This window comes from Oreochromis niloticus, linkage group LG23 (genome assembly GCF_001858045.2).
Source record: "Oreochromis niloticus isolate F11D_XX linkage group LG23, O_niloticus_UMD_NMBU, whole genome shotgun sequence".
In the NCBI taxonomy this organism is placed as follows: domain Eukaryota; kingdom Metazoa; phylum Chordata; class Actinopteri; order Cichliformes; family Cichlidae; genus Oreochromis; species Oreochromis niloticus.
Genome location: NC_031986.2, coordinates 42,191,989 through 42,215,092, shown reverse-complemented (window position 1 = coordinate 42,215,092; position 23,104 = coordinate 42,191,989). Strand labels below are relative to the sequence as shown.

Sequence of the window (23,104 nt, the reverse complement as noted above, 5' to 3'; positions counted from 1 at the left end):
CAGACCAGGGCCCTTGTGAAACGAATGGCCTAAGCCAGACTGAGCCTAAGCTGTCATTCATCCTTCTGTGCTTTTTAGTCTACGTATTTAACCTTTATTTTACCCCGGCAGGTAAATTAACGGCGAATTCTTACTGGTGGTGGAGGGTGAAACTGAAGGAGGGATTTTAAAGAGGTATTAAGGGGAAGTACTTGTGCACTCACGACCTTTCTTAGTGGTAATGGAAATGAATTAAGTAGAATTTAACTATCAATTAAATAGCCTATGTCTATGTGTGTGCATGTGTGTGTGTGTGTGTGTGCGTGTGTGTGTGTCTGGGCGTCTGTGTGTGTTTGCTTAGCAACAGAAATGAGCAAACAGACAGCTGATGGTCTTTCACACACACATGCACACACATTAATGCAGCCAGATCTATTCTCACATACACACACACACACACACACACGTAAATGCACACTGAAAGGTGCAGATTCAGTTATGTGCCACCTACACTGCCAACTATCAACAAGATCTCAAAGGCACCTGGTTGCAGATGACAGGGAGGGGTGTGTGTGTGTGTGTGTGTGTGTGTGTGTACATAACAGGGAATCTCTTAGCCCAAACATCCCACTCCCCTCCCATCACGTCTCACTCCTCATGTTACAGTAAAACTAAGGAGGAGGGACAGAAAAAGACAGACAGAAGGACACAGACACATAAACAAGGTGAGAGTTGAGAAGAGGAGGGATGTAAGGAAAGACCAGCAGGAAATTAAAAAAAAAAAAATCAGAAAGATGCAAAATAAGAGACATACTGAAGAAAAAGAAGAAGAAGTGAGAATGCAATCGGAGACATAAAAAGGGACAGACAGGTAGGAGTTGGAGATAGACACAGACAGGTAAAGAAGACATAAGGAGGTACATACCGGATGCCTGCCCTGAGGGTACATGATCCCAGGAGAGGAGAGGCTGCCAGTCCGTTTGATGGCCAGGTTAGTCCCCTGGCCCTCCACTCCTCTGCCCTCCACCGGTTACACAGCCACACACACGCACACACAAACCCCCGCACACTCTCACCAGTCAATAAGTCCAGTTTCTGCTCCTTAGCAGGGTTGAACGCAGCAGTCTTTACTCTTCTGTTCTTCTTTGCTTTTTCTCTCGCGCGCTCTCTCCCTATATATGTATATATATGTATATTTATCTTTTACTGCATATTCCTCTTGACGCACAACTGAAGAAGAAGAAGAAGTCTGTCAATTCCTTCATCCGATAATATCATGACAAAACGGAGCAGCGGACTTTACCTCCTCCTCCTCTCTTGTCCTTTCCACAGTGAAAGTCTCAGTTTCTCCTCCTCAGCGTCTCTCAGCCTTCTCCTCACCCTGTGATCAGTCAGGGTCCACACGTAGTGACATGACACATAGAATTTCATCCAGACAAGCTCCCCTCTTCCACTTCTCCTACTCTTCGCCCCTCTTCTCCTCCTGCCCCTTCACCCAGCCGTCCAATGGCGAAACACACAAACGTAAACAAACACTCAGCTCGATCAAATAGTCTTCTTCTCTGCTTTTTCCTCCTCTTCACCCTCTCTGTGACACACTGAAGCCTCTGCCTTGACTGCTGCCGCAGAAAAGAAGAAGGAGGATAAGAAGAAGAAGAAGAAGAAAAAGGAGGAGGAGGAGAAGGAGGAGGGGAAGGGAGTGAGAGTGTGTGTGAGAGAGAGAGTGAGAGCTTTGTTTTTAATCTAAATGTGGAAAAAAAATGCAAGAGGAAAGCAGGAAAGAACAGCAGGTCAGTGGAGGATCCAGCGGGCTTTTCAGCAGCAAGCCCTAGACTGTAATATATTGTGCCTGTTGGCTTCAACACAAACACGACAGGCTGCTAAAGCTCCTCTTAAGGTGGAACTGAGTAGATAGAGACACCCAGTCAAACAGAGAGGGGGAGCGAGAGAGAGAGGCGAGAGATGGATCTCTTTTCAATTGTGGTCAGACACACAAAGCAATCAGTCATGCACAAAGACTCGGGCTCAAACTGATATGAATCGAGATTCAAACACACAAAACGCTCCAACGCAAATTCAGGACAGCTATGCAGACACACTCGATGTGCAGCACCAAACACACACAACAATTACAGTGATAAGTTTATTAGGCAGTTTGCACCTTGCATTAAAATGCGGCATAGATGATGCGACAGCAATCCAATCACGCCTAATCGCGCACAAATCCAGGTGTAAACACACTTAGGCTGCGCTGAAGATTGCTACAGATGTGACTCCTCACACCTCGTCACCAAAAGGTCTGAGAAGCACTGCATCCAGGAGTTCAGACCACATACATTTGCTCCTACAGCCTCTCTAACACAGAAGAGTGCCACGGAAGTACGCGCTGTAACGCTAAAGTTTATCACGTTTATGTCTAAAGGCTGTGAGCGTGTTTGCAGTAATGATTAAATATGAAACCACGGGCTGGGATACGAGGATACAACCCAGCGATGTGTCTGGTTCGCCTGGAAGAAGGGTGCACAGTTGATGCGCATAGTTGAAGGGTATTCACAGGGCTTTGCATACACTCCATAATGATACAGTTTTCCAGGGCTACCACACTAAAGGTGCAGAGAGCAGCAGCCTTATCATGTTCTACAACGGGCCTAAAACTCTAAACACAACACATATGTCCCTTTTTATAAATAATCTGCTCAGAACTGTTTTTGGTGGTTCTGAATTCTGATCTACTGCTTCTCCATGGGTTTCTTAAGGTGAACAGAAACTCACAGCATATTATTTAAAAACACCTGGGCATCAAGATTTCGTTTAAAAACAGACTATTTTTCAAAACTTACACATTAACAAGAACACTCGGCTGGAATAAACAACTAGACGTGCCACCTGCAGAGACTTCTGAATTAAAATGGATAATTATTGTCAAAACTTCAGAGCAGGAACGCCACAGTTACGTCCACTTCCCGCCAAAGACGCCATCTTAATCAACATGTCGAGTAAGTGGAGGATTACCAGCGTAACACACCAGAAATATCCAAGCTAGAGCAAGATAAAAATGTCTCCCTGCCTACTTTTGACTCTTGGCTCCAGCGCACCTGTTATTTACAGGACTGCCCAGAATGGACCTGGACCAACTAAGACCTGGTATTTAAAGCCTTTCCATGTACAGTACGACAGTCTGGCCAAGCCGTCTTTTGGCGCAGTTTATAATGAGTTTATCCAGGGTAGCTCTGCCTTTGAACTTGATCAAACAGCCATTAATCCGACGCTGTAGAATCGGACACAGTCGGTCTTGGCATCCGTGGAGGGTTTCCAGTAAGACAGAAACTGCATTGGATAACTAGTGGGTTAGCCAGAGGGCAGCTCCAGAGCTTCAATTAAGGCCACATACAGACATCCTATTATCCAATACAGCCTATTACCACACACTATAGATCCTAGAGTAATCTGCTGTCAGTGCGCTCTGACATGTATTGTTCTACATTTGTTCAAATGTTTGATTTGTCATTTGACTGAAACTAAGCGAGGCTCTACAGTTCATTTCAGCAGACTATACATTTATGACGGCAGCTGATGGCAGCTGTGGTGGTGATGAGGCCAGACATTTCTGCTGTTAATTGCAATCTGTTGATTAATGGTGAGAAGCCTGTAAGTTAGTTCAGTCAAGCTGCAATGCATCATGCACACTTACTTCCCTGCTACCTTACGTCATATACCAAACACACCATCCAAATTTGGATATTTATCTATTTAAGCTGCAAAATTTACCGTCTCTCCCAACAAAATGCCCGTCTGACCTGAGCTCTGCTTCACCGCCTGCTGTTTAAAACCCCTCCATCACCCCAGCATCCACCTGTGCGCTCCAGGGGGATTTTACTCGTCACTCCCTAATTTAATATAAAGCATATCTGTGGGGAGTGATGAGCCTAGATGCTACACGCCAATCTGTTGTTATGATAAATGAACTATTTCAGTTGTTAGCTGTCTTACTGGAATTGATTTCAGAACATTTTGCGAGGTAACTGATTTTAAATCAACAAAAAAGAAAAAAGAAATAGGATCCCATCTCATATGTTTTGTCTTTCATTCATTTTAACTTTTCGTTTCTGTCATTTCATTTCACCAAAAAAAGGGAAATAATTTGATGTCAACTCTTTAAATTTAAAAGTGATAAAATACTATGTTTTCTGCTTCTTTTATGCTACATTTTATCCAGCAGTCATTTAAAGGACAGAATAATGGCCGGGGGCAAAAACACAAGGACGCCCCACAAATACGGGTTAGGGAAAAAAAAACATGGGTAGATTAAGTACTGTTGTTATGTTTAGCTAGCTATTCAAAACGCTAGTGCCATTTTATTACTCTAATGAGATTTGTTTTAATTTCTATAGGGTTAAATGGTGTAAATGTCTATTCCCCGATTGGTTGGCAGCGGTTTCTGGAGGTTGCTGGCTTTAGTTGGATAAAAGTGGTTGCAAAGAATGTGCTGCACTCAAAACCTGCTGGTGATTGCCATGGTTGCCTGTAGTTTTTCATGTTTGTCTGCATATACTCCATAAGTACTATGAAATGTTCTATCAATGCATCAAAAAGCCCAACTTTTAATTTCAACAGTCCCCATTCCTGGTGTGCATTGCTCTTCACAGTCAACAGCTCAGAGAAAAGCTGGACAGTGTTTGCAGACTAGTCTGTGACTTGCATACAAGCAAACAGCGAGGTTTTTTGCCTACCTGTTCCATTTTCTATAGCAACAGGTGGATCACTAGAGAAAAAATGGGGGTGTCTGACCGGCCTGTGTGACTGGAGCTTTATCAACCATTTTTCCAGTGACTGCCAGCAACCATTCACAACCAGTCAAAGAATTCTCCTATTTCCCCTCACGACCAGTCTCTAGGCCTGTGTGACTGACTGACTCTCACCATGACTGTCACATGTCCAAAATGTCCGACAAGTTAATGTCTTATGGTTAGTGGTCTCATGTCTGTAATGCCGCAATATGTATGCCTTTCAAAATAAAAGCCCACATTTTTAAAAAAGTATTTCTACCCACTACAATACTGGAGGACTTTTACTCTGAAAGTGACCCCTTTCTGCTTACTATTGCTAACTACTGCTAACTAACCAATGGGAAATAATACAAAATTTAAGCTGTAACATGAACCAAAGATCTGTGTGGAGTTTGCATGTTTGGATTCTCAGCTCCTCCCACAGCCCAATGACATGCATGTTAGCTTACTTGTCTAAATTGGTCGTAAGTGTGAATGCAACTGTTAACAGTTGTCCGTCTCTCTGCGTTAGCTCAGTGATGAAGTGGCGACTTGTCCAGCGTGTGTCCTGCCTCTTGTCTTTTGAAAGTCTGGATAGGCTCCACACCTTCACGACCCTGAATTTAATAACTGGTTAAGAAAATGGATGAATGGACAGAGAAGTTACAGAAGCTCTTATATTTTCAGCGTTTGAAACCGTCCTTACTCTCTCAGTTCATTCTCCATAAATTTACACTTGGAGCATCGAGCAGAGTTTGACACATAATGGAAATCATGAGTGCAATCAGGCAACAGCAGTCCAAAGGTTAAGAAAGAAGCGCCTCACCTTATTCATCACATCTACGCATCCAGATTATTCACATCCAAACAATTAATCCGAGCAGGACTAGAGGTGGATGGGTCACCTGAGGAAACTTCTAGGAGAGGGAAGCACAAAACAAAACAAAAAAAAACTTTTAAGTCTGCTTAAGCTATAATTTAGTGAGGAAACACATTTTTTTCCTCTTTGTCTCTCCTCTTTCTAAATTGCTTTTTTCTTAGCGTTCTCTTTGACACAGACACACACATACTGTCATTCAGTGATGCCCACCACTATTCCCCGTGTAGCCCATTGTACTAATCAGCATTATCTAATTTTCTAGAATGGATTATGCAGGTAATTACTCCCCCGACTCCTCACATTGGGTTTAAGAGAGACAGATAGGTAAGCATACAAACACACAGACAGATGCAGACATCAGTACAGATCAGTTCAAAGCATTTATAGTGCCGACCGGAATTTAACGGAACACAATATGGGCTAAACGGGTGCACTAGCCCAAAATGACCAAGTCACATCGCAGTACCAGGTCCAGCAGGTCCACCAGTGACATTCATAGAGGCATAATCTGTTAATGCACAAGAACTGATATTATTTGGGATACACAGAGAGCCTACTCATCTCATGTTAAAGCATTAACTGAATGTCTTTTAAAACAAAAAATCACAAGAAAAAAATACTTTTGCCAATTTCAACTGTTGGACTGTTGAAACCCTGGACAACCTACAGTTTCTCTATGGATATCAAATGCATGCGTAGGAGTGTCTTCTGACTGACCTTTGCCTTTGAGTCAGCGCCTTCAGACTGATGCAAAAAGTCACATGATGAGATACAACAATGACACTATGATCTCAGCTTCCAAAGCACTAAATAGCAGCAACAGATGATTTATACACTGTTTATATGTGTGGTAATCATTTCTAGCAGAGCGAGATCAGGCCATGCATGGGACAAACGTGGTCCTCTCATGGTCTATAATGGAAAATAACCAGCACTACAACTAAAGACTACACAATGAGACAAAAACCTGTTAGCAACCAAAACTTAGTCCAGCCAACTTAACTATGGTACCTAATGACAGTTAAAATATGACAAATTAGCAGTGGCGGCATTTTCACACGACGCCTAAACCAGAAATGTCCAGTGGCTGAATACAACTTACATTCAAATAAGATTACCTATTAGTTAGGTAACAACACGCCGTAAAGGTGAGGGAAACTCGAGTTTCATGCTAACACATCTCAATTTAGACTGTAGAAAAGGACCGCCCCCCACATCCCTCACACCCCAACACTTCGGTTCCACCTTAAAAGCTCAGCTCTGACTGAGGGCTCTCTCCGCGTTCTGATTGGAGAGAGGGTCTCCCTGTTTTAACCAATTGCCTTCAGGGAACCCCACGTTGGGTCCTGATGTCATGAGGAGAGCGGGCCAATCGTTGTGCAGCTTGGCCATTGAATGGGTGTGGGCGGTGGTGGTGGCGGCGGCGGTGGGGAGGGGGGAGCCGACGAGTCTGTGGGGATTGTGGGCATTGAAGTTCCAATTATTCTGCGCGCGCGCACAAACACACACGCACCCTGTCAGTCACGCTACATAAATGCTCAGTAAATTCTGCCGTTAATTTCAATCCCGCTATTTCTACTGCACACACACACACGGTCTCTCTCACACACAGGATACTGTACACACACACACACACACACACACACAGAGTGGGTAAACACCTCACACGCAGTTAAGTCCAGCACGAAATTAAAGCCTTTTTTTCTTGCTCCTTTATTCCACTTCAAACACTTAAAAATTAAAATAAGTAAACATTCATGTGGAACAACTCTAACCTACACACATAAAACGAGTCGGTTATGACAAACAACCTGCAGCGTCTGGCTTTCATGCCCGATGTGTTTTCCCAGCTCTTTCTATCTTTCTTTGTGTGTAAAATTATTTCTATATCTTTAAAGATGCAACTTGCACACACATAGTGTATAAACTCACACACACACATGATTTTCTAGTTCCGTAGTTACTGCTGTTTGTGGCGCTTTCTATACATCGCTGTATGCAGTGCATGCGTGCAGACACACACACACACACTGAGCTTTTGCGTGCACCTCCAGAGCGATACTGTGCAAATTTGGTGTGTCTCAACAAAACACGCTCCGGCATGATGACTCCCTTCACGGACCACATTTTACAACTCTGCACTGCAGGGTAAAAATAAAAAGCTGCTGAGTGCCATTGTACTCACTGTCTTGTCTTTAGGTGTGTGGAAGGCTGCATAAAGCTTTATGGACAGGCTACAGAGGAAACTGTCAATGTGTGGCAGTGAAATGCAGTAAAAGGGTCTGACTGTAACTACTCATTAAAGGGAACACGGATGCTGGAGAACCGAGAGGTCACCAAAGACAGTGATGTTTAGGGGGAAATGCACTCCACGCCGCAGTACATTTTCTTTGAATGCGAATCCTTGTCTTTGGCTCGGAGCGCACGTGTGGCTGCGTCACCTGCTGTAGGACGTCAATAGAGCAACTGGCATCTCTGCGTCTTCTGCAGTAGGTTTATACCCACATTGTTTGTCTGGAAACAATCACTTGCTCTTTAGAAAGGTCAAGCACCATAACCATGACATTTATCATTGCTGTTTCAGATTATTAGAAGTGAAATGGAAATCAAACTCCTTTGTAGCTTTGATGAAAGTTCTTTTGTTGTAGTTTTCTTTGAAATGAGTCGTTTGATACAAACGTCCATCAGTCTTCTATTCGATTCAGGGTGGAAAGGCGGATGAGGGGTACGGGAACATATACAAAGTCATCCACACCTATGTCCATTTTAGAATTACTGATTAACCAAACTCGCAAATACTGGACAAAGGTGGAGGCGTCAGGCAGGAGGCAAAGAGGAAGAAAAAAATCTTCAGACTGTGGCTGCAGAGCATGCAACACCAGTTTCAAGGTCTGACCAGAAAAATGAACGACCAAACTGATCATTTATAAAGCTTGTGCATGTATCTTTTCAGAAGTTTTAGTAATATTAGTTCGTTCGAGTAAGATTTAAAGTGCGTTCTATTGAATTCATTTCTTTTCCTTTTTTTGCCGGTCCTTATTCTGCTTTTATGACTGTGAAACTTCACAGTTTTTCTAATCAAACTTCAAGGTATTCGGGTGGTGTCTATCAGATGTGTCAGTTGCAGACTGAACCCAATTGTTGCCAAGGACTGGCGGAGGAAGATCAGGAGTAAGTAGATTTTACTTGCTGATGTCAACTATAAGACGCAGCGGTAAAAAAAGTTAACTGATTGACTTAGAGTTCATTTCTTCGAATCTTCTATTCAGTTCGGATGTTTTCTGTTTTGTTTAAATGATTTCACACACACACACACACACACACACACACACACACACACACACAGCTGTCAGTCAGGGAAGCGATCTGCAGATCTGCACTGACTAATCTATTCAGTAATAGGAAACGGCACAAGGAGAAACCCTATCCCTGTGATGTGGGAGTCTGGAGAAACTCTGGTGTGGTTGATGCCGGATAAATAGACGCCTATTCACACACTGGCACACACAAACAGGGGAATGCGTCGACATGCGTTACTAGCAGACCCCTCCACACACACACACACACACACAGAGCAAATAAAGCTGCCATGTATATATACCTGCGGTGTGTTACAGGCCCCTGAGTGCCTGCAAACACATGTGATCTCCTGACCTTGTAGTGCAAACATTGGGCTATACCGTGAAAGGATCTGTGCATGTGTGTGAGTGCATGCTTGCGTGTGTATTGACATGTTTGGGTGTGACTGTGTATGTTTCTGCAAGATCAGTGTGACTTCCTGGCTGGTTGTGTGGGATATGTGCAGCAACACTCTGTGCCATAATTAGCTTCATCCAACTTATTTCCTGCTCCTTGCTGCAGGAAAGAACTGTGTCACTTCTGTGTGATGTGCATGTGTGCATCTCTATGGGGCAAGATTTGAATTGGGTCTGCATTCCAGCACATTAGATCTTAAATGAAACAAAACAACTTCGCACACATTTTTGGGAAGTTGTTTTTAAGAACTGTCTAAATTAGCTCCAAATTCAATAGTCAGCTAGGCATGAAGACAGCGTGTATGGAATCGCCAGTCAGATCTGATTATTTCTACCATCATCTTTACTGTTGCAGAATTCCTTGAGTGCCGTGTCTTTCTCTAATAATATCTCCAGTACACGGATGTTAGATCAAACGTTTTGCCCGTCTGTAACAGGAGGCAAACTTAGTTTTTTTGCATGAAAGCCGGATGCACTGCTTCCTGTACCCTGCACTGCACACTGGTATTGAATTCAGAGGTTCAGAGTTCTCCAACATCGGCATAATTCCCCAGGAACACTAAACTTGACTGGTTCAGGAAATCTTACTGTGACAAGTTTACTTCAAAAACAAAAAGGAAAAAAAAGGTGCAGCCAGGAGATAATCTTGTGGTGACTTCAGCTGATCATTACCAACACGTAGCGGTAAAGCTGGGTGTGGTCACACAGTGAATGCAACAGGCCTTAGAGGTCAGTGCTACAGTAGAATGCACTTCCTCCAAACAAGACTTAATGCTATCCTTAGTTTGTCAGGTTAATTTTTCATTAACTCAGAAGTCCTTGTGTCCCTTAATGGGCTGTAGCACCTGAAGGTCAGCTCAACAGGAAACGTGGCAAATATCCAGACGATGATGGTCGGCATCCGGTCACGTGAAAGGACATAAAGGGAGAGGGGACTCCGTGCTTTCCACCTGTGCATCTCAGGAGAAGGGAGAGTCATGACATTTCTACGACCTGTTTCTATATTGTTCGTGTGTGTGATTCGTCACGTGAGGCGACTGACGCACACTCACCACAGGTGGATGCAATAAGTGTAGTAAAAGGTTTGTATCGGCTATCTCCACATCTGATTAGCTGTAATGTGTGTGCAGTATGTTTTTTCCCAAAATATGATGATATAATATGCGTAACTGGTATGTATGCATGTGCATACTGTACACATACTTTCATCTTTAATTTATTGGAGATTATCTATCGGAATTTCAGGAGCGGGACCACGCCTCCAAACACGCTCCTTCCGGCTGTCAGCTATATAGGTTCCCCCAGTTCTGCAAGTTGTTCATTCTCGTTTACGTGCCCCACCCTCCCTCCCTCCTTGTTCTCAATTCTTTAACTTCTTCATTTCTATTTAGTACATGGGGATCTGCCAGGCCCCTTCGAGGCGTTCCCCAAACCGCAGCTCAATTCATGTCAAAGCATTCACCTTTACCTACTAAAAGCTGTCAAACCTAAAATGAGGACGTGGGCCCAGCTAGTGAAAGGGTTTTACAAAAATTTTGCGTAAACTGTTTTGAGATACTGATAATGTTAAAAATCCTAATCTAACTGGACAGTGGACTAATAGTCAGCATCATGGCCAGGTGAGGCAGATGCTCTTATTATTTCAAGACAAATGATCCAAATAAAAGATTTTGAATTGGTTCAAAGTTTTGAATTTGTATTCTATAGCTTTTCCTTGTCATGTTGAATGTGAGACCCCAAGTGAAGTCAGTTCAACTGGGGAGGCCAGTTCACACCATCCAGCCAAGTCAGGAACACTCGAGTAGGTAGGTGTATGATTGTCGAGGTCTACAATCAAGGGACACCTTCATTAGTGTAAATACAGGGTTTACAACAAGGTGCAAACCACTAGTTAGACTCAAGATCAGGAAGGTCAGATTACACTTTGCCAATAAACAGCTGGAACAGTTCTGGAAACTTTGGGCAGATGAAACCAAGATGATCTGAAGCATACGACATCATCTGTCAAACACGGTGGAGCCAGTGTTACAGCGTGTGCGCTTACAGCTGCCAGTAAAATCTGTTCACCAGTGTTTTCTAATGACGTGACTGCAGGATGAATTCTGAAGCCAGCAGGTCTATAATCTGCTCGTTTGCTCACAGTGCAAAAGCAACTCCAGAGTTTCTCAAGGTAAAGAAATGGGATATTCTTCAGTGGCAAAGTCGGTCACCTGAACCAACAGATATTCAGTTACTGAAGATAAAACCGAAGCAGAAAGCTTCTGCAGACTTCAAATGATTTTCGTATAATCTTTACAAAACACCTTTATATTTAAAATTATGCCAGTTTTTCCAGTTACCCGTGAGCATCTGAAAAATGGGGGACTGTGTAGAAAATGGTTCCTGTAAAAAGTTAATGCTAATTTTTTTGTTAAATCCCTTGAATTAAAGCTGAAAGTCCTCGCTTCATTCACAGGAAACAAGGCAAAGTATTCAGAGGATATTGTCTGTGGTGATGCACAGAGGCAAAATTACAAGAAATGTTTGATCGTTCAGAAACGCATGGACTGCAACTGGACACTCAGTGAGAACGCTTGTGTTTGTGCTACGAGAGCGGTTACCTATGCAGATGTGTTTGCACAGCTCAGTTTGTGTGTGTGTGCGTGTTCACAGACTGTCCTGGGATCAGACTGCTTTGCGTAAGCCAATTCTGTGACTAATTTGGACCGAGGCAGACTCCAGCAAATAAAACACCTTCTCCCCTTCCACCATTATTGTCATCATCTCGCACTCAGTCCTGCTTGTGTCTCTCCTGAATGCATATAGCAATATTTACTCTTACCTTTTTAGCCAAGCTGGCAGCGTGGCTCTACGGATGGCAGCGCTGCTCTGTCAGCTCTGTCGGCTCTCTCAGCCAGTTTGGTCCAGACTGAAAAACCCGCTGTGGGTGGATCGTCACTGAATTTTCATACTTGAGGTCCCCAGAGATGAAGCCCTCCGCCTGTGGTGATCCCCTGACTTCTCGTCAAGAGCTGACATTTGTGGTTTGGAGAGAAATTGCTCTACATATTTACAGCTATTTGGTGGATTGCCATGAAATGAGCTCTCAAGTTCCCGTTATAGCTTTAATTCATTCAGTACTTAGTTTTTTTAGTTGTTTTTTTTTTAATGGTTACTCTCCAAACAAATAGCATTCCTGTAGCCTTTATGTTCTGTGGCGATTAGCTAATGGGCCTTTTAATATTTCAAACGCAGCATTGGAACCATTTCAACACCATCACCATGTTAGCATGCTGACTACATTCACAGCTGAGCCAAAGTACGGCTTCACAGGGGTGTTAGCTTGAATGTAGACTGACTATAAACACTTGCACAGTCTGAAACAAACACTTGAACAAACACACATAATAGATTAACTTAAAAAAGATAAGTTTAATAAAGGCACGTATGTAATTTCAAAGTCAAGCACACAAAAACGGTTCCCCGCTGAGCTAACGCTTCCAGCAGAACGTGCACATTCGGTCTGTGTTTGTGCAAATGAGTGCACATGCACGAGAGGCCTTGTGTATTTCATTTGTGCCTCTGCATTTTTCTTTCCTTGATCATTTCCACTGACACCAGGAAAATAAAGTCATGCAGCTCTTTACTTTGTGATAGTTGGTCATTTATCCAGCAGCAGCGGCGGCGGCAGCAGCAGTACAACACAATCGCTGTGTTTTGTTTTGAATCTCTGCGTGCTGCTCTATATACATCCTGCATATCAAAGCTTTCCCTCGATTCCTGCTCTCCTCATCCAACTCTCAGCTCTGCCTCGAATTCCACGTCGTGCCTCATTGGACTGGAAAAATGGTTTGTTGCATTATCGATAATACTAATCAAACAGGAATATCAATACCTCTCCCCATCGCTCTGCTCTCTTTCCTTCTTTTTGTTCCTTCCTCTCCCCTCTCTCCGTCTCTTCTTAAAGATTCTGACAGTAGGATGCATTATGTAAGTGTGAAATGTACTGGCAGGGGTTCTTCCGACCAGATGCAGAGTGTTCAAAAACACACAGAGGAAGAGAGAGAGGTGAGATGGACTGAAAGAGAGCAGATGCACGTATGCGTGCGAGGAATGCTGGATTGGGATGTGTGTGCTCGTGTGTGCACGCATGTGCATGTGTGTGTTGGTCGAGGTGCAGATGGCGAATGTCAGTGTTGAAAAATTCATGATGCCATGTTTGGAGATTCCTGGGGGATATCTTGTTGTTCAACTGGCCTTACAGAGCAGGCATGCACGGCACTCGCTCACTCGCTCATGCACACGCAATACACACTGGACCCGTGCATTGCGTGTGTGTCTACTCAAAAGACATGGGATCAAAGAAAGAGTTAGAAGTAAGAAACATATGGAGAAGCTGAGATACAGAAACTTAGAAAAGAAAGATCTTTTTGGTATTTGGCTTTTTCTTCTCGCTGGTTTTCTGTTTCATCTATCCCTCGAGGGTTTCTTTGTCACACAAAAGTTCCAAGATCTATTTATCTGTTTCACAAAATTTGCACAACAATAACATGTTAGCAGACTTCTGACAAATATATTCAGATTTCAAAAAATCTCTCTTCCCACCAAGTACAAAATAAAGTCAAAAAACTACCGGCACCTCAGATCTGTTGATCTTTTAACGAATCTTGGTTTAATTTCCTCAAGTATACATGAAACTGAGAATAGGAATGAGATTTAATATTGCACAACATATTTTAAAGTATAAAAAAACAGATATGTAGTTATAGTTGTGTCCCACAACATAGAGCCAACTTCTTTGATACATTTTATATTTTTCCAGTCTTTTCTGACTAGATTAACGATGGTAACCAAAGCAACATCATTACTGAAATTACCAAAAAGAAGAGATTTTTCAAAGCTTTTCTTTTACTTATATCACTATATTTAGCCCCCACTATACAATAATAATTTTGTTTCTGTACATTACCACATTGAACTGTAAATGAAACAAATATGCAGAATCTCATCTTTAACTCAGTGTGTTAAACAAAAAGATTGCATAAAAATGTGAGCAACTAAAGCATTTTTTGACACAATCCCTTCATTTCAAGGGCTCAAAAGTAATTGGACAAATTAAATAAGTGAAAATAAAATATTCATCTCTAATACTTGGTTGAAAACACTTTGCTAACAATGACAGCCTGAAGTCTTGAACTCATGGACATCACCAGATGCTGAGTTTCCTCCTTTTCATTACTCTGACAGGCCGTTACTGCAGCAGCTTTCAGTTGCTGTTTGTTTGTGGGCCTTTCTGTCCAAGTTTAGTCTTCAACAAGTGAAATGCTCAGCTGGGTTAAGATCAGGTGACTCACTTGGCCGTTCAATAATATTCAACTTTTGGGTCATTGTCCATCTGTATCATGAAACGCCGCCCAATCAGTTTGACTGCATTTAGCTGGATTTGAGCAGAGAGTCTCTGAGTTCATTCGGCTGCTTCTGTCCTGTGTCACATCATCAGTAAACACTAGTGTCCCAGTGCCACCTGCAGCCATGCGTGCCCAAGCCATCGCACTGCCCCCACCGTGTTTTACAGATGATGTGGTACGCTTTGGATCATGAGCTGTTCCACGCCTTCTCCATACCTTTTTCTTGCCATCATTCTGGTAGAGGTTGATCTTCATCTGTCCAAAATGTTTTTCCAGAACTGTGCTGGATTTTTTTTTTTTAGCAAAGTCCAATCTAGCCTTTCTATTCTTTAGGCTTATGAATGGCTTGCACCTTGAACCCTTTGTATTTACTTTCATGCAGTCTTCTCTTTATGGAACACCTGGATATGGATACGTCTACCTCCTGGAGAGTGTTGTTCACTTGGTTGGCTGTTGTGGAGGGATTTCTCATCACTATGGAAATGATTCTGCGATCCACCACCACTGTTGTCTTCCGTGGACGTCCGGGTCTTTTTGCATTTCTGAGTCTACCACTTCTCAAACTGCAGATTTTGACACACCTAATATTGTAGTATTTTCTCAGATGGGTTTTTTTCTGTTTTCCCAGCTTAAGGATGGCTTGTTTCATTTGCATGGAGAGCTCCTTTGACCGCATGTTCTCTGTTCAAAGCGAAATATGCCAAATGCAAGCACCACACTTCAAATCAACTCCAGGGCTTTTATCTGCTTAATTGATAATGACATAAAAGAGTAATTGCCCACACCTGCCCATGAGTCAAGTGTCCAATTACTTTTGGTCTCTTTAAAAAGAGGGTGGAACGTGTTAAGAAGCTGAAACTCCTAAATCCTTCATTCAAGTTGAATGTGGATACCCTCAAATGAAGGCTGACAGTCTACACATTATGTCCATGTTTATTATATAACTATAACAGGAAAATGTTTCAGTAAACAGGTAAAAAACAAAACTTGTATCAGTGTCCAAATATGTATGGACCTAACTGTATACAGTACTTCTGTTAGCCTGAGCATTTAATTGTCACATTTATGTCATATGACATAACAAAAAGTAATACATCCATTCATCCCAGTTAGTTTCTATAATTTTAACCTTGTTACCATATTATTTTTTATATTTTTATCAGTTAAGTGTTTACCTGAGTATTCAGTTTGAGTGCGACTAAAATCTGCTTTTCAGGTTGCAGAGTATTGGTAACAGTGTTGTGCCAAGCAAAGCAAACAAAAGCACACAACAACTAAAATATCTCATAAAAAGTGTATTTTTTGATGAACTGAGTTGGAGACATTTTTACGCCTCTCATTAAAATGTTTTCAGTTGGAGAAGGCTGATCAGCAATAAATCAGGAATGAGCACCATCTTTAGATAATATTTGGTCCAAAAAAAAGAATCAATCATTTGATTTTTGTGTTGTTTGTATGCACGAAAAAAATAAAAGAGGGAGAGGTAGCAATAAAGAGCGAGGGAAGATTGGAGAAAACAAGACATGCTTTCCTTGCCAGTGAACAAAGTGATCCTAACTCCCCATTACACACGTTACTCCGTGGCCGCTCCCTTGACACAGTGTTTGTTGAGTGAGGTGTTCGAGACATTAGCGTGCCAAGATCATTTGTGCAAACAGAGCACTCTGAGCCCAAGTGGAGCGGGTTCGGACTCTGCACTAGGTAATGGAAACTGGCAGCGACCGGCGTGACCAACCCGGAGCCTCACACAGAGCTGAATATAAGCCAGCGTTCTCATTACAGCCCCATTTTCTTCTCTAGCTCTACGTTTTTAAAGGCAGCCACCACTGCTTTTGTTTAGAAAGAGTTGTCAGATCAACATGATTCAATAATACTGATGTCAGTAATATAATCGTATTTGTCTTGATTTCTTAATCGTGAATCTCAGTGGAGGTTTCACTGTTGTTTTACCAGCTTTAAGGTTTATTAATACTGAATCTGTTATTCAGAAATATACACCAGGGAGTGTGCAGGAGAGGTTTTTTCTCATATGAATCAATAAAAACTTTATGATAATGCTTGGGGAGGTCTTCTTTCTTTCAGTCTTACTGGGTGAAAGTGAGTATTTCACTCATTCTACTTGTGATCACAGGAAGACTGTTAGTGCAGCAAACAGTGTCCTCCTTAAAGAAACAATTACACATCACATGACTGTTCAGCTCATGTGCATGCAGTACACTCAGTATACCCTCTCTTGCAAGGTTAAAGACCCAGTTCAGTCTTTGTTGCACCGTCATTCGTCTACGTGGTCTGTAAAAGAAACCAAGATTTCAAAATTGCAGTGAAAAGAAATTTGCACGAATTTGAACAAGAAACTATATTTTAACTAAATACTTTCAGAGATTTCTTGTCTTTTGAGAAATATTGCTAAACTCAGGGTTGTGAACTAGAGATGTTCATTCATCTCCTGCTTTTCTCATCTGTCTAAAGCATCTTTTAATCACCTTCAGTCTGCCTGAAGATGCTGCTGTAAGTCGATTAACTCAGTGTCATAGATTTTCTCATATCCACTGCATTGGCTTCAGGTCAGGTTCAGGTTTCAGTTTAAAATCTTGGATGGCTTCACCTTGTAAGCTTTTGTTAGTAAATGCATTTTCCTTACTTTTGTTACATTACATGAAATATTGCTTCTGCTTTGTGGCACCTGGTTCACGCATGTCTGCACACATAATAACACATAAACGAGCTACACATTTGCACGCAACGTGTTTTGCATGTGCCTAAATGATCATACCTGGACACACAAGTTTATTGTGAGATATTTTTAGAGACAGAAGCACAACCATGTGCGCACATGCAGACGAGAAGACACGATGCATGTCCCCGTCGCACACATGAGCAAGCGCAAACAGAGCTTGGCACCGTGCCCGGGTTATATCATGCTAATTAAGGTCAGACTCTACCAGCAATCCACAGCATTAACCCTGGCCTGAAGTGAGAGTGAAATACACACATTTTCGGAGCCTCACACACAATTCAAGAAGAGTGAGACAAAGCCCTGGCATGCAAACTTATTTCCGAGCATCTGCCATAAAAATTAACCCAGTTTTGTGTTGTATCAGTGATGGGGTGAAATGAAATAAGGAAATGGCATCTTTGGGAGCTGACAGATATAAAAGTAATGGGATGTGAACACAGATGGAAGCGCGAGGTTGTCTGAGGTAACACGGGAAATGAGGATGCAGTGAAGGCAGGGACGGTGCGAAGGAAAGCGCAGGAGTCAAAGGATGTTGGAGGATTGGAAGGAAGCACCGAGTTGTGCGTTCAGTCTTAAGGCCAAGAGAAATCTGCTACACTTTCCAGTCATCTGTCGGTGAGGTGAGATCTACGGATTATCCAGAGTGACGATGATATTGTTTGTGGGAAAGTGTGTGACTGTTGAGATTTGAAATTATTCCAAAGCTCCAAGAGCCAAAAACAATCCGCTGTTTGTGTACATCATGCAAGAATGGAGACAAATAGGAAATTTAAAAAAAAACAAATGAAAATATACAATTAGACATCACTAATGATAAGCTGAAAAGCTTATTGTATATATTTATACAGTATATATATATGAGGTGAAGTGCAACTATAAACAAGTTGCTAGAGTTGACATTTTTGTCAGCAACTGGGGCAGAGCAACCTTGTCTGGCCAAATGACACCATCTGGCAGGAAGCTGGGACAAAATCAACCAGGGAATGTGTGTGTGTGTGTGTGTGTGTGTGTGTGTGTGTGTGTGTGTGTGTGTGTGTGTGTTCCTGGGTGTGTCTGTACTGAAAATGGTGCTGCAGAGGTATGTATGCACGAGTAGCTGTAGGCCAGCAGGAGAGAAAGCCACAGAGTTTAGGTAAAGTACCTTTGTGTGTGTGTCTGTTGAACAGAGAGTGAAGCTGTGTGTCTGGTCAGATGGGTTTCATGCAGCAGTAGCGGGGCATCCACCTAAAATCAAAACAACAAAAACTTGTAACGTGTTCCGCATCGAGCTCTGAAAGGGAAACCAATTCATCAAAACGCATCTCAAAAGAGACGTAAACTCAGGATTTCACTTCCAAAACCAAAAAATCCAGCCCTGTATTATTACTGTACGTGTGCGCTGCAGAGTAAGGCTGCAAAAAAATTTGCCTCCATCTCATGACACATCGTCCTCAGTGACAGCAGCGTTCCCTCAGAGAGTAAATGTCAGAGTGACATTGAGTGAGCATCAACCCAGTCTGGGCCGTGTGTGTGTGTGTGTGTGTGTGTGTGTGTGTGTGTGTGTGTGTGTGTGTGTGTGTGTGTGTGCGCGCGCGACCTACTCCGAGTGTCCCCTGGGACTGGAGCTGGCTGGCTGACTGTTCCCAAGCTGTCACCAGACATTGACTCAGGCGCCTATACACTCACCATCGACACATCGACTCGATCCATCCATCACGTTCAAAAACACACTCGGAGAAATTCTGAATTCCACGCCGAACCTAATGATTTCAGCTTCCCTCTGAAAGCATTATTTTTCAAATCTCTCCCTTTTTGTTACACCTGGAATTGGATTTGTTTTCAGGAAGTATTTCCCTATCGAACTCTCTCTATCAGGATGCATTTCGTCCTGTTAAGGCTTCAATGATTTCGCTGGCAGCACCGTGCATTCAGGCCACAGCATCGCCGCTGTTTTTCTGTCTGCAGTGCTGAATGATTTCAGGATATGAGAGATGAACTGGCTGCTAACTGAACCATGGGCCCCTTTCTTCCTCCTACATGTGGCTACCAATTCTGAGAGTAACTCAGACTTACTTTATGCAGAGTGCCTCGTGGATTGTGTGGGGATTTAAAGTGCTTGAAACAACCTCATTTTCTCCATTTTGTCAAACGGTGTCTAAAAGGAAAAAGTGCACCCGACCCTCTTACCGGCCGTATCAAACTGCCTTCTCTGAAAAAGCGTTTCTGATTGAAAACTGGCAGTTTGGGAAATTTTGAGAGCCTGTTAGAAACAGAAAAGTTGCAGGTGAAGGGAACGTCATGTGCTGTTAGGACAACAAAATGCTTTAATGCTTAAAAAGAGGTCAGAACAACTAACAGTGGTGCTAGCAGGCAGGAAAGCAGGAAGAAGAAGCAGACATGGTCATTTTCCCCGATGACAAAATTATTATTTTGTGGTGGACTGAAGATTTGCTCAAAATTGTAAAATAAACAAACAAATATTCAGTATAATATAAAATGAAAGGCTGCACGTCTGATTTGTTTTCAGGAGTTTAGGTGGTGATGCACAGTTTTCAGCTTGTATTTGTTTTATTGGCACCAACCTGCATAAAGCATCAGCACAAAACAGCTCCAGTTAGTCTGAGCGGTCACATCACACATTGTATATAAGCCTGTCAAACTCAGCAGCCACTCAGCCAATGAGAGCAAAAAGTTTTAACTGTATTAATAATCACGCAGTAAAAAGTACAAAGGAGAAGCCGGAGCCAAATGCTTACAGAGTTTAAGCTTTATTCTAAACTCTCATCAAGATGATTTATCTTAATTAAACTAAAATCATAAATATCACTCAGAGTTTTGGGTAGTTTGTCACTTGAAAGGCTTGAAAGTTATACACATTCAAATCAAAGTGCAGGGAAGCTTTCACTTAACACCGATTGTTTGTTTCCAGCTTCAGATCCAACCGAACCTTCCCGTCAGTTACAGATACAGCTGCTGTCAAAGGATAACATCAAACTAATGCCTAAAAATTCAAAATTGTACAAAGATTACACATATAAAACACCATCCTCTCAACAGGAAAGTCTCAAATACTAGCTTCACTATTAAATACTTTGGATTTTCCCTGGGAAAACTATTTGTTCCAGGGCTACATGCTAACACTTAACATACACTGTGTTGGTTCCAGGTTTTAACCTTTTTTCTTTCTTAAGATTTTCAGTGAAGTACAACATATTTAATCCTTTGGATGAAAGTTTCTCACCTTTGCCAAAGGTACGTGGAGAAGAACGTAAAGTGTGAAGAGGGTAATGTCACATTAGAGGAAACAGGGCGCAGACCACGGCACCACCAAAATTATTGGGACTGCGTGCAATGAACTTGGGATCCTGTTGCCTTTGAAATGGTTGCTTTGAAGATGGGACCAGGTCTGCAACTACTCACAGTCAGTTACTGTCGTCAAGGATACTTTGGATAAAAAACAGGATAAGACGGAGTCAGTCTACGATCGAATGGGGTCAAGATGGCAGTTACATCCAATCTGCTCGTAATAATATGGCAAAAACTGCAAATCTGTAGCCATCTATATTGATTGATTGATTGTTAATTTATTTCAAACATGTAAACAATATACAGGTACATTTACATATTCACACAACCTCACTGAAATTCCTCCACAAATAGTGACGTAGTGTGCTTGTTTACTTTAATATATGAAAGTAATCAGAATACAACCAGTGTTTCGGCTTGTTTCGTTCACAGAATATGTTACAGACAAACAAAAATCAATAAATACAACAACTATTCATACATGTGCAAAAATACAAAACAGCCATTCACATACATACATTTCCATGGAAGCTCCACTGTGGTTTAAAGCCAGTCAATTTCCTGCCCAGTAGAAAACCAGTAGAAAACCTGGGTGGGATCTTTTTTGGCTCTTAAACAAGGAGGATGTAAATGAGGGCTGCTGATTAAGCTTTTCCTCCTCTGATGGCATCCACTACAAGGGACACTTTGAAAGATAAATAAAAATAGAATGAATAAATGAATAAATGTTTAGCCATGCAGATGCAATTACAGTCTTTGGTATTCAAAATAAAGAAGTACTGTACACAACGCTGCTGGGTATTTATTTATAGCACCGCTTCAAGGCCTATTCTTTCATCTTTTTTTAAATTTGCGATAATGTTAGTCCTCTCTCCACGTTTTTTGTAGTTTTTGTACGATAAATTGTTAAAGTGTTAGCACTGAGAGCAGGTCCAAACGGGGGACACGTGGCTTAATTTAAATAAACCGTACAAACGGGGGCTAATCTCCCCCAAAACTTGGCGTATCCTTTTCAAAAGTGTATTTTGCAGCCTAATCCCAGGCCTCCCGCTCTCACACGGATCTGTGTCGGTGTTGTTAAAACTCTGCAGACAGCACTGTACAAATATAGCTGAGTAACTAGGCCTACTGCAAATAGAACAGAACTGAATTTAATCAAATCAACACAGCATGCTCTATGTTCCAACATTCACCCTCTGGCAGCAACCCTCCTCCTGTTTCCTCTTCCTCTCTCGCTCTCTGTCTGCTCTCTGTCTGACTCAGTTTCTCTCACACAGACAGCGAAACACACATACGGAAAGTCTCCCTTTACCACATTACCTTATTACTGCACTTACCCCAAAATGGTCACCTTTTCAATTTGTGTCTCTCTGGATATAACTGTTTAATGTAACTGCTCCACTGTATGTGCCAAAACACACAGAAGGCACACACTTTTTACCCACATTCGGATACAGACTCCGTCCTCTGCTCCACATAATATATCACCGCTCCCATCAGGTGGGCTAACACAGCCCATGAGTCATCGCGTTAATCATTCTCACTGACCAGTTTTCTGCAGGCTGCAATTATTGGATGATAAATGCCATTTGGTGGTATTGTCAGAAAATTTAGACGACGGGGGCATTAAGTTGAAAACAGAGCAGTAAATGCGACTCTGATGGCTGGCCTGCGTCTCTGCAGCGACGGGATAGTTTATAACGGTTTGTGACAGGCTTGTGGCAGTGGTAGCATCTATGTGTGTGCATCTACCGCCTCAATTACGCAGCACTCAGTCAATCGGACGAACAGCCAGCCAGCCAGCCAGCCAGCCGGCCGGGTCCAGACAGGGTGAAGCAGCAGGCTGGTAAGCAGAATGAACCACAGTGGCAGTGCAAACAGACCACAGCCAGACCACATCACAACCACACAGCATCCTGCCATTTACAGAGCTGCATATGGCTGTGTGCAGGGAGGGAGAGGAAGGAGGAGGGAGGGAAAGCAGCAAAACAAGAAAGAAAGTCATATATAAAAAAAAACAAAGGAAGAAGAGTGATGGCAGGAAGGACAGGTGTGATGGCAGTGTCAAAGGATGAAGAAAGAAAAGTGGAGCAGGAAGGGCAGGAGTAAGAGTCAGGGAGGAAGGACAACAGGAGGAGAGTTGGCAAGAGGAATGAAGTGCTGTTAAGAAGGCAGGAACAGACTGTCAGGGGAGGAAAAAAGAGCAGAAACACAGAGACGAAGGAAGAAGACATTTATAGGGACTAAGAAGCCAGTTTGAGCAATTTTTCCGTCCTCATCCTGTCTGCGTAAAGCCCGCTATATTTACCGACAGC

General features: G+C 42.4%; 1 protein-coding gene and 1 long non-coding RNA gene across 4 annotated transcripts in view; both read right to left on the bottom strand.

Moving 5' to 3' along the window:
* tle2b (TLE family member 2, transcriptional corepressor b) overlaps positions 1–12,297 on the bottom strand; it is an 88,262-nt gene extending 75,965 nt beyond the window's left edge. For 2 of the 3 annotated variants that reach the window (XM_025902996.1, XM_013268191.3), the window contains exon 1: positions 905–1,826. In XM_025902996.1, coding sequence (XP_025758781.1) covers positions 905–928 — 24 coding nt within the window. In that variant the 5' untranslated portion in view covers positions 929–1,826. Of the gene's footprint in view, positions 1–904; positions 1,827–12,201 lie in introns of those variants that run through there. The other variant, XM_013268194.3, reaches the window with a different exon arrangement.
* Positions 12,298–18,653: 6,356 nt separating this feature from the next.
* Positions 18,654–22,441, bottom strand: LOC109196930 (uncharacterized). Its single transcript, XR_002058283.2, has 3 exons — positions 21,308–22,441; positions 20,725–20,927; positions 18,654–18,728 (listed from the first exon to the last, which is right to left on the bottom strand). It is a non-coding gene; the product is annotated as an uncharacterized LOC109196930 (long non-coding RNA).
* Between the last annotated feature and the right edge of the window lie 663 nt (positions 22,442–23,104).